At 41.8% G+C, this 12,208-nt stretch overlaps 1 protein-coding gene across 1 annotated transcript in view; it reads left to right on the forward strand.

Moving 5' to 3' along the window:
* C2CD4C (C2 calcium dependent domain containing 4C) overlaps positions 1-11,956 on the forward strand; it is a 33,196-nt gene extending 21,240 nt beyond the window's left edge. Inside the window, exon 2 of the mRNA XM_044284565.1 lies at positions 8,358-11,956. Coding sequence (XP_044140500.1) covers positions 8,417-9,724 — 1,308 coding nt within the window. The 5' untranslated portion in view covers positions 8,358-8,416 and the 3' untranslated portion in view covers positions 9,725-11,956. The remainder of the gene's footprint in view (positions 1-8,357) is intronic.
* The last annotated feature ends 252 nt before the right edge of the window (positions 11,957-12,208 follow it).

Genomic DNA, 12,208 nt, shown 5'->3' on the forward strand with positions numbered 1-12,208 from the left:
AAGTATTGTATATATAAAAAATAAATAAACACTTATACTTACCTCCTTGGCAGCGATGCGATGCAGGCCTCTTCCGATCTGTGTGCCGCGCGGTATGGCTCAGGCGGCGCGATGACGTCATCGCGCCGCCTGCGCCGGCCTCTGATAGACTGCCGGCACTAGGCCGGGAGCCTATCAGAGGAACAGGGAAGGGACACGCCTCTCCCTCCTCTGCCCCACCGCACAGCCTTCTTTATCGCTGTCCTGAGGACGGCGATACAGATGACTATGGAGATGAGCGCTTCCCAAAGATTCTCAATGGGGTTAAGGTCTGGACTCTGTGGTGGCCAATCCATGTGTGAAAATGATGTCTCATGCTCCCTTAACCACTCTTTCACAATTTGAGCCCCATGAATCATGGCATTGTCATCTTAGAATATGCCAGTGCCATCAGGGAAGAAAAAATCCAGTGATGGAATAACCTCGTCATTCAGTATGTTCAGGTAGTCAGCTGACCTCATTCTTGGAGCACATACTGTTGCTGAACCTAGACCTGACCAACTGCAGCAACCCCAGATCATAGCACTGCCCCCACAGGCTTGTACAGTAGGCACTAGGCATGATGTGTGCATCACTTTATCTGCCTCTCTTCTTACCCTGATGCGCCCATCACTCTGGAACAGGGTAAATCTGGACTCATCAGACCACATGACCTTCTTCCATTGCTCCAGAGTCCAATCTTTATGCTCCCTAGCAAATTGAAGCCTTTTTTTCTGGTTTGCCTCACTGATTTGTGGTTTTCTTACGGCTACACAGCTGTTCAGTCCCAATCCCTTGAGTTCCCTTCTCATTGTGCATGTGTAAATGCTCTTACTTTCACTATTAAACATAGCCCTGAGTTCTACAGTTGTTTTTCTTTGATTTGATTTCACCAAACGTTTAAGTGATCGCCGATCACGATCATTTAGGATTTTTTCCCCGCCAGATTTCTTCCTCAAATATGATGGGTCCCCACTATCCTTCCAGTTTTTAATAATGCGTTGGACAGTTCTTAACCCAATTTTAGTAGTTTCTGCAATCTCCTTAGATGTTTTCTCTGCTTGATGCATGCCATTGATTCGATCCTTCTCAAACAGACTAACATCTTTTCCACGACCACGAGATGTATCTTTCGACGTGGTTGTTTAAGAAATGAGAAGCAACTCATTGCACCAGTTTGGGTTAAATAACTTGTTGCCAGCTGAAAGATAATCGCCCAGTAATTATGCAGTAATTATCCAATAGGAGGCTCATAACTATTTGCTTAGTTAAATCCAGGTGGCGACTTTTTGGGGGGGGGATTATATTATAGTTGTTGCGATACCAAATTTTTGATTCGATTTCGATACCATAAAAAAGTATTGCAATACTCGATACCATTCGATACCACCTGAAAAAAAGAAAACACCAAAAAAGCCACGTGCATTCCGCATTTAAAAAAATGGCAAATCGCGCAGTTTTTATTTTTTTCTGTTCCGGTGTTCACTGCATAGATTTTTTTTTATATTTTAATAGTTTGGACTTTTCGGCGAAATGTGATGTTTATTTATTTATTGTTCATAAATTTTATATGTAAAATTGTAAAAGGGGGTGATTTATACTTAATATTTTGGTGTGTTTTTTTAAACTTTATATTTAATTTTTAAATTTTTAATTTAAGAACTATTTTCTCCCTTAGGGGCTATAAACTGGGATTGTTTAATCCCTTGTCTTATTTACCTTACTTGATATCTATTAGGGTGAATAGGACTTTACACTCTCCCTGCTGCCGTGTGCTTTGTGCAAACAGCAGCAGGGAGCTTACCATGGAAGACTTCAGTAGCATCCTGGCTGCCGTGGTAACTGATCGGAGCCCCAGGATTACACTGCTGGGGCTCCGATCAGAAGCTGCCACTGCCACCAATGAGAAGGGGAGTGGACCCTGTGGCCACTGCCACCAATGATTTTAATACTGGGGGAGTTGAGGGGGGTGGGTACACTGCGCCACCAATGATTTTAATACTAGGGGGTTGAGGGGGCTGCCACCAATGATAATTAACCTTTAATACAGGAGGTGGGTGTCGGCAGCAGATCAGCGGCAGTTAACCCCTCAGGTGCCACACCTGAGGGGTTAACTGCCATTGATCACTTCTCCCTATCAGAGACAGGGTGCCGGCTATGTGATTCTGCTGCCGGCACCTGCCTCCTGTATTAAAAGTTAAAGACGACCTTTCATGGGTTCGGATATTGTTAAGTAGCAGGCTACATAGAGCAGCGCCCAGGGATCTCCCTGCACTTACTATTATTCCTGGGCGCCGCTCCGTTCGCCCGCTGTGGCCCAGTTACTGTCTCCTTCTCTGTATGCTAATTACTACTATCGGAGCAATGGGGAGGAGACATCAGCTTCTCTGCTGGGCGTTCCTTCTCCCTGCTGTAGCGCTGTCCAGTCGCAGCGCAGAACGTCACAGCCAGGGAGAAGGAACGCCCGGGAGAGAAGCCAATGTCTCCTCCCCATTGCTCTGATAGTAGTAACTAGCATATCGAGCAGGAGACGGTAATGAGGGCACAGCGGGTGAACGAAGCGGCGCCAAGATTTAATAGTAAGTGCAGGGAGTTCCCTGGGCGCCGCTCTATGTAGCCTGCTATTTAACAAAGCCCGGACCCATGAAAGGTCCTCCTATCATTAGTGGCACATTGCACCCGCCCCTCTCTCTTTATTGGCAGCGCGGCACAGGGGGAGGGAGAGAGTGACTCCTTGTTCCCTGTGCTTCTGAGGGAACATGAGCGCGCTGACAGCAGCACCCTAGTGTTCTGTGATACTGAACTGCGCAGCAGCGCAGCCCAGTATCGAAAAAATTGAAATCCTGGTATCATATCAATACCGGGATAAAAGTATTGATTGGGTATTGAAATTTCGATACCCGCAACAACCCTAACATATATATATATATATGACATTTATCTGTTTTTAACAGCCATTAAAAATGGATGGCAAATGGACATTAAAAACAGATAGACGGCCAGGAAATGGATGCAAAATGGCTATGAAAAAGTGAGTTTATCTGTTTTTAACAGACTTTTTTTTCACTGTCTTGTGAATGCACCCTTAGTCTTCTGCTGGACCTCCACCTGTCTGACTTATAGTATATGACATGCCTATAAACCATTTTATGTGCAAAATTGAGTATTTATTAAGCACAGTAACTCTGTCAGTGATGTCATTTACTTGTGAGGTGAGAACCGAATCTAGAAAACATACAGTCCATTGGCAAACTGCAATGGAAAAATGTCAGCAGTTTATAACTAGATAACAATAAAATATTATGAGAGCCATTTTTGTGCTATGTTTGCAGAGTTTTTCTGTGGGAGCGCAGCAGGATTGGGCATGAAATCCTTTTAACTTATGTTATTCATAAGGGATATTATGTTCTTATGACGGTATTCTAGTAACTGAGATGCCTAGCTCAGCCTATAAGGCTTTTGATCAGCATATATAAAATGTATGTTACATCTTTTGCTGTTTGGTTTTGCAATCTGATTTTTTTTAACTTTTGCAGAGTATGAAACAAAAAAAAAAAACCTTTGCAGTAAGGAGCATACTGTAGATAGTCCTTTGAGGCTTAGTAGTAGAATAAGCCTGCTTCTAGCGTTAATGGAACCCCAGAGGTCAGGCTAGGAATTACTGTGGTTATTGTTGTTGGGAGAGAGCAGAGGTGGAGTGACCTCAATAATGATCCTAATTCTCCTAAAGTCGCATTCTGGTAATATTGGGAGAGACCCCATCTCAAAGTTTGCTATACTTGATACACCGTTTTAAGGAGTTCTCTAAATTTCCAATAAGAGGCTAGAAAATGTTAGCGTGGTCCCAACTCCTTGCTTGCACTTCCTGTTCCTTAGGAGCTGGGAAATAAATGTGTTGTGTGACAGGTGTCATCAACCCAAGACATTACTGAGATGGCTAACCACCAGCACTCCAGCTGTGGTAAAACTACAACTCCCAAGATGCACACTTGCTTGGCTGTTCTCAGAACTCCACAGAAATTAATGGAAAATTCTGGGAGCCGTAGTTTCACCACAGCTGGAGTGCCGGAGGTTAGCCATCACAGAATCCTGTTCTTTTTGTCATATAGTGCTCATTGTCAATGGGATACCACGTAATTCTCTGGTTCCAAGAAATTACTGGAACTAAAAGGGAAGCCTCTTCACCTGTTCCCTCATATATTTATCACCTGGCGCTTCTTTGTGATAGAATTTCTAACATAGAGGAAACTCATTCAATGTTCTGCCATAACAATCTCAAATGCAATCAGTCTTTCTATCTAGTGCTTGATAAACCTGGAGCAAGAGGGTATAAAACATACTCCGAGCCTCCTAGCATCCTGTGAAAGCTGCAGCATATCCAGCTATTACTCAGCTATGTAGAAATAGCCATTTTCCAGTTCTTGGTATGTTCTCTAGAGAACAAGCCTATTACCTTACTCAAAGCAATATTACAATTTGCTTTACCATTTATAGAAAGTAAAAAATGTCCTCTGACCATCTTCTGTACCTCAGTGTTTAGCGAGAGAGCAATTGATTCCCTACAGTTTGCAGCATTCAAAACCCTGCAGCCTGCCAGCATCTCCTCTGCCTGGTCTCGGTGCCCACCTTCTGGTGAAAAACAAGTGTTCCCTCTAGTATGCTATACATTTAGTTATTGCCTGGTTTACATGTTTTCATAGCTGTAGCATAATATCATAGAAGCTAGATGCTGCATAATAATGACTGAATAGATGATGCATCGTAGATCATTAGATGCAATATGGTTTTCCAATATGGCATGAATGTGTGAACATGGAGGCAGATTTATGAAGACTGGTGTAAAAGTTGTCTTGCTGGCCCAGAGCAACCAATCAGATTCCACCTTTCATGTTTCAGAGCTCCTCTGGAAAATGAAAGGTGGAATCTGATTGGTTGCTTTGAGCAACTAAGCCAGTTTTCCTTCATACCAGTTTTGATAAACCTTCCCCATGGTTTTTAACATTTTTGTAGCACACTTCTGTCTAGCCGTGGTTATGGTGGTGCTGTTTTCTTTTGGGAAGAAACTAGCCATATTTTTATAATCCTGGACAACCCCTTTAAGGTTTGAATTTTAAATCGTCCATTGCAATGAAAGTCTGCCGTGTGCCCCAATCCTTTCAATAATTAATGAGGGGTTGTTTCATCTGGGACATTTATAGCATATCATTAGGATATGCCATAAATGTCAGATAGGTACGAGTCCTAACTTTGGGAGTTGGGACTCACTCCTTTCTCCAGTGAATGGAGAGCAAGCTGCGCAAGTGCAGCAACCCCTCCGTTCACCACTATGGGACTTCCAAAAATAGCCAAGCCGCGAGCAGAGAATGGCCGCACAAGTGCTGCTTGCTCTTCGTTCTCTTTGAAGGCCCCATTCTGGCCATAGATGCAGGCCCCAAATGTGGATGAAAATTAAGAAATTGATCTTGCTGCAGAAGTTTTGTTGATTTGCTATTGCTACATATAGAAGCTTTCACTTTCTGTATTGCCTTAATAAGTAACAATAAAAATAATTTGCCACCTCCTATCTGGAACTGTTGAGTGCTAAAAGGCACATAAACCATGTATATGGTAAAAGGAGGAGTGTGCCAGTCTAACAGACTGTATAAAAAGCCAGGAAGCATGTGACTAATGGAGCAGTATGAGGCCTGCTTGTGCCAAATATCCTAAGGCATTCAATAATCCAATTGACAACAGTACACTTGTTAACTCCTTACACAACAACGAAATTACAAACGACTTGACACACTGATTATATGTTAGCTCATGTATACTACTTACATCTTTTGACTTTCATTGTGTTCCTTTCCCACACAGCTAATGAAACAATTTTCTTTAATGAACTGAAATTATAGTAACGACAATAGTAATAATATAATAGTAATAGCAATTTTCAATCTTTAAATTAAAAAAAAGTTTTTTCTGCGTATACCCTATTTATAAGTGATAAAACAAGAGTTGGCTTAAAGGTTTTGTCTCATCAAGACAGTCCTAAAATGGCACATGTATGTCATACTGGAGACTTCACCAATGAAGCAAGGAAAGGTTATGGAAGATTCCAGATATGGGCTAGATTGAAAGGATAGGAACAATGTTATAATGTCTATAGCGTAAAGGTGGGATTAGGTGTCATGACCATCCAATGACTAGCAAGATTGGCTGACCATCTAAAGTGTATGGGGGCCTCATAGCCTTCCCCCGATAGCAGCTGTTGTGGGAAAGAAAGATTAAACTGTTGGATTTCAACATGCCCATGGTGTTAGGAGAGATAAGCGTCTGCCGGAGGTGTCTTAGTCCCCTCTCCCCATTCAGGAGAGTATTTCTAGTTGAATTTGTTATTAAAGGGGCTTTTCACCCGCCATGTGGCCAAACCTTTGAAGGGAAGCATACCACCTCTGGGTTCTGGCTCCTTTGTTCCCCAATTGTCGCTGCCTTGCTTCAGTTCCCTGCAGCCAAATACTGGCCACAGAGTTGACGAGTCCCCTTTGTGTCATGTCACTGGGCACGGGGAACACGTTATCCCTGCAGCCAGCCATTGGATGCAGCTGCCACATGACCCATGTCAAACAGGATGTTGATACACAGGAACCAGAAAGATGCAGTGGGAAAGCAAATGAGCTGGAACTCAGGGGTTGGGAGTAGGTAAGTAAGCTTCCCTCCACAAGGCCGGCCATGTGGGGGGTCTGCCTCAAATGCCCCGAAGATAGAAAACCCCTTTAAGACTACTTTCACACTAGGAGGGGGAGATCAATTTCTAATTCCTTTTTCATTAACCCAAAGTACAAAAGGATCTCAGTAGAGATAATAAAGGAATACATTTCCCAAGGAATACTTTATGGAGATCCACTTTTGGAATCTTTTGCCTGATTTGATTGAAAAAGACAGAAAGGTTTGCTCCAATAAACGTGTGAATCACTGTATGTACCGTTTTGTGTTGTCCTAGATGTTGGCAGTGGGATGCAAATTTCATGCACATTATTTGGATTGTGTAGAGATCCAGAAGCTTTGGACTGCAATTCTTACAGTAATACAAAATACATTCCTCTGGAATGTCAATTTTAGACAATACTTGTATGCGTAACATAAAAGCAGAACATGAGATCTCTCTTAAAAAGGTTTCTGTTTTTGCCAAAATAGATTACTGGCAGATCAATAACAGAATCAAAACATGTCTCTTTTGATGGTGGAAATACCGCAATATGCAGTCCAGATACATCTCCTACCGTACCTATCAATGTAATTTACCCCCTTACCTTTGACTTCTATGGAACACCACCATCAAATCTGCTTCAAAAAGTAGTGTCCCATTTTTCAAAGCAGCTGCGGAAAAAATGTGCATAGTGGAGTTTGTTACTTTGAAGTCATTGGGAAGCTATTGATGGCATTTTGAATGTGCCTGTTTTCTACTGCTGAATCAGCAGTAGATTTTGCTCATGGGAATATAACCTCAATAATTTTATAAAGTCTAGGATCGATGATTAAAGGTCACATCACTTTTTTTTTTCTTAAAGTTTTTTTTTGCCTCTTTTTTCTTTTTTTTTCCGTGTCTGCAGCTAATGGGTGGAGGGTCAGGGATGTGATTGATCTATACAAGTTTGTAATCTGTAATTGTATGTTTGCATTAAATCAAATAAGGATTTTTTTTAGAAAGATAACAAATGCAAAGAAATTTTTTAAAATAAGCAGTAAGCATAGCAAAGTGTCATACTGAATTGTAAATGCTTCAATAAAGTGGTTAGTACTGAAAAAAATGTGAATGTAGCCTAGAATATACTGTCATTAGGAAACTGAAGTGGAACTCAGACAAACCCCTGTAAATTGCCTAAAATAACAAATGAATGAATAGTCATCAATTTTCTTCTCTGCTTCTTCCTGTGCTGAGTTCTGGTCCTTGCTGCCACTCTTTGTCTTCCTGGCTGCAGCGTTAATGTTCTGTGAACAAAAGTCACTGCTTCAGCCAGTCATTAGCCTCAGCAGAGATGTTCTGTGCACTGCTGAGGCCAAGAGATTGGCTGCAGTGGTGACTTGTGTGCACGGAACATCACTGCATAAGTCAGGAAGATGACGTCAGCAGCAGGAGGACTGGAGCTCAGTGCTGGAAGAAGCAGGAGAGAAAACAGGTGAGTAAACATTCATTTGTTGTTTTAGGCCATGTATAGGGGTTGCCAATATTTGTATTGAACTTGGACAACCTCTTTAGGTTCACTTGATATAAGATCATTATCACTAAGCAGAAGTGGATTATAGTGGTGTGACTGTAAACTACTTTGTAAAATAAAAATTTCATTTATTCTCTTTTGCAGGCAGTTCAATCTATATCCAGTGACAACACAATTTCACACTACCGTATATAAGACACAGAATGTGGCTGCTGGAGAGGATCCGAGGCACAGTGGATCACAGCAGTGGTCGACAAGTAGGAGAATCTGGTGACAAACAGGGAAAAGGTGGATCATACAGTAATGTGCTGACTCCAGACAAGATTCCTGACTTTTTTATCCCACCAAAACTTACTAGTATACCAGCAGAAGGAGGAGCTGAAGGTGCTACAGCAGGTGAGGGAGTACAGTCCAAACCTAATATAGGCACTTCGGCTTCTGAGCAAAACTTGTCAGGCAGACGTCCACTACGCAGCCCTCGTCTACCAACCAAAGCTTCTTCAGAGAGCAAAAACCTTGTGAAATCTGCAAACCGGCACATCATTCAGATTGAAAGTGCAGATGAATGGGCTTCAGAGGAAGACTTAGGTACCAATGCAGACCCACAATCTCAATCTGCCATGTCTCTTCCATATGTCCCAAAGGCCCAGACATCATATGGTTTTGTGACCCTAATGGAAAGTCCACATACTCGACGTAAAGAGTCCCTCTTTCACACTGACCAGGGGTCTCTTTCCCCATGTCCATCACAGTCTAGTTCACCTAGTTCTCAAAGAAGAAGTGGAACAGAAGGAGGATCCCAGTTAAACACTTCAGATTTTGGAATGTCTTTGATGAATCCATACCGGTATTTTAGTGGTGGTGAAAGTGATACCTGCTCCTCAGCTGAGTCCTCACCATTCAGTTCACCATTACTTTCTCGCTCAGTTTCTCTGCTGAAAATATTCACACCAGACACACAATCAAAATTCATCAAACTCAAGCACTCGGTTGCTAGAAACAGTTCACTGTCCACAGATGAGTGCAGTTCTGCTGACACTAGTCCCAGCATGCCAAGACGAAGAGTAAGAGGTGCTAAAGGAACTGGTTTAGGTCCTGGACAACAAGGTGTGCTACCTTTGGACCTTCTACAGAAGGAGCATAATGTGGTGCTCAGTAAAGGAGGCAGTATGAGACTGTCGGCAGAGTATGACCCATCTAATGCCCGTCTAAGAGTACGGTTAATAGCAGCAGAGCATCTCTTTGACAAGCTTTGTGATCTGAAAGGAGTAAACTGCTGTGTGGTTCTCTATCTGAATCCTGGTAAAGTTCACCGTCAGAGAAGCACTATTATCAAGAACAGCCGAAACCCAGTGTTTAATGAAGATTTTTTCTTTGATGGATTGGTGGCTGGAAGTGCTAAAAAGATGTCACTTAAACTAAAGGTGCTGAACAAGGGAAGCAGCCTTAAAAGAGATACTCTCCTTGGAGAGAAAGAGATTCCACTGACTTCACTTTTGCCCTTTCTTTGAGAACGAAGAAGCTATGATAGAGTGCATGGTGTGTGAGAGAGAGAGCTGTTTGCTCTGCAGTGGTGAATGCATTTACGTACAAAGTAACGACCAAACAAGATAGCACCCTGCACGTGATCGCACAAAGCACTGCAAAGCGTTGCACTTGACAGCTAGAATGCAGAGGGTAGTACTTCCTACCTAGAAAACTTGCACACCTTCAATCAGAAAATGGAAGAGTGTTGAGCTTCCACTGCAATAGGAAACTGCAGAGCCCCGTACATTATAGCAGCAATTTTAATCTTCATCTTTTAACAAATCAACATCATTTCATAGAGAGGCCTAAAGAGAATTAACCTAAGTAAACTCAGATGATGAAGAAACATTAATATTGTATCTACAGAACGTTGTACATTGCTGTGACTGCTAGAAATCAGGAGCCTTCAGATTATCTAAGCTTGTGCAAAGAGAATTTACACTTACAATAAGTTCACATGGATAAAACCTGGCAATTATCTTTTAGACAAATGAGAATAGCAAATATAACCTCTTGGTATAGCCGCTATATGTGCTCATATTAAAGCCATGTCTTGTATGGCTGCGTGAGTTCGCATTCATTCTGTGCGCTTGCATAGCAACAGTAGGCATACACTACATGTACTTTATATGAAGCAGGCTTTAACTGAATCAATTGGCAGCTTTGCCTCTGGTTATATAATGTTAGGTATTTTTATATTTTGGATCTTAGCAGTAACTAACATGCAGTAGCAGAGACACCAAGACATCATCAGTTAACCAGAAATTGGCAGGCAGCAGGCATTGTATCAGGTGGCATCAAACAGGACAGGGTCTCTCTCTTAGCTTTTCACTATGGACCTATAGAAAGGCAGTTCTCGGTTTTAATTCTTGGCTTTCTGCCATGTGTAATGCAGAATATAGTTTTATGGGATAATGATTTTCTCATAAAAATATTAGATGCTTCCAAAAATTCACCAGGTGTCTCAGACTAATGTACTTTTCACCATCTGGATGGACTGAAGACCCAGCAATCTTTTCTTCCTTTAAGCAATCCTCCTGCCTGTGAAAATCCTGCTGTTTTTCAGGCCCTCCCACATAGCAAGAAATATTGGATCCAACGTGTAGTTTCTCTTTCACACCTAGAATTTAAGAAGATGCAGCGTGAGTATTTACAGCATACAAACTCGTACAGATGGTAGATTTGAAAAGGTCAAACATTCCCATATGGGTAAAGGAATGCGAAATGAGACTCGTGAAGACTGAATATTAACACATACAGCACCACAGCCTTTAACTTATTTTTATTAAACTAAAGTTCTAAGTCCCCTGAAGTGAAGAATTGCCTCTACTGGGGTCATGTACAAACATGGAAAAATGCATGTCTCCCATGTGCAGGTTTTGAAGCCTAGAGGTAGAATGTGTTCTATTTCATTCTTCTCTCATTATGATTCACTCGTGATATTGGCTTCATAACTGCATCACAACGACATGTGTGAAAGCACCCTTAGGGCAAGTATAACACTTTTTATGCTTTTATAATAATAAGAAGAATAAAAGATGAAAGGTACCAGAATTGATAACTTTCTGGTAGGGTAAGATCATTATTTTATACCACTGGTGTATGCAATCAGCAGTAGCCTTGTTGATATTTGACTGATTTATCAAACTTCTGGTTTGAACACATAGGGAAGATTTGTCACAGCTGGTGCAAAGGAAAACTCACTTAGTCGCCCCTAGCAGCCAATTGGTTTTCCTTTCATTTTACAAAAGAGCTCTAAAAAATGAAAGTTGGAATTTGATTGGTTGGTGGACAACTAAGCCAGTTTCACTTTGCACCAATTCTGATAACTCTGCCATAGACTTTATTCTCCCTCTCACCACAAAGGAATTAAATACTATCAGTCTCTCAATGGGAAAGTGTATTTCTATCCGTTATTAGAGCAGAAAGCTACTTATGATAGTAACAAGGTTCCACAGAAAAATATTGCATTAGCTTATTCCCGTGTGGTACATAGACTGCACTATAGGTCCACAGCACAGACCGGTAGCCCCTTTGTTTGCCATCATCTGGTGCCTCCATGAAGCACCGTTATTCCCCAGTGTTTCTAGGAGAGAATACCACTATAATACAACATACACTCACCTAAAGAATTATTAGGAACACCATACTAATACGGTGTTGGACCCCCTTTTGCCTTCAGAACTGCCTTAATTCTACGTGGCATTGATTCAACAAGGTGCTGATAGCATTCTTTTGAAATGTTGGCCCATATTGATAGGATAGCATCTTGCAGTTGATGGAGATTTGAGGGATGCACATCCAGGGCATGAAGCTCCTGTTCCACCACATCCCAAAGATGCTCTATTGGGTTGAGATCTGGTGACTGTGGGGCCATTTTAGTACAGTGAACTCATTGTCATGTTCAAGAAACCAATTTGAAATGATTCGTGCTTTGTGACATGGTGCATTATCCTGCTGGAAGTAGC

This window comes from Bufo gargarizans, chromosome 1 (assembly GCF_014858855.1).
Source record: "Bufo gargarizans isolate SCDJY-AF-19 chromosome 1, ASM1485885v1, whole genome shotgun sequence".
Taxonomy (NCBI): Eukaryota; Metazoa; Chordata; class Amphibia; order Anura; family Bufonidae; genus Bufo; species Bufo gargarizans.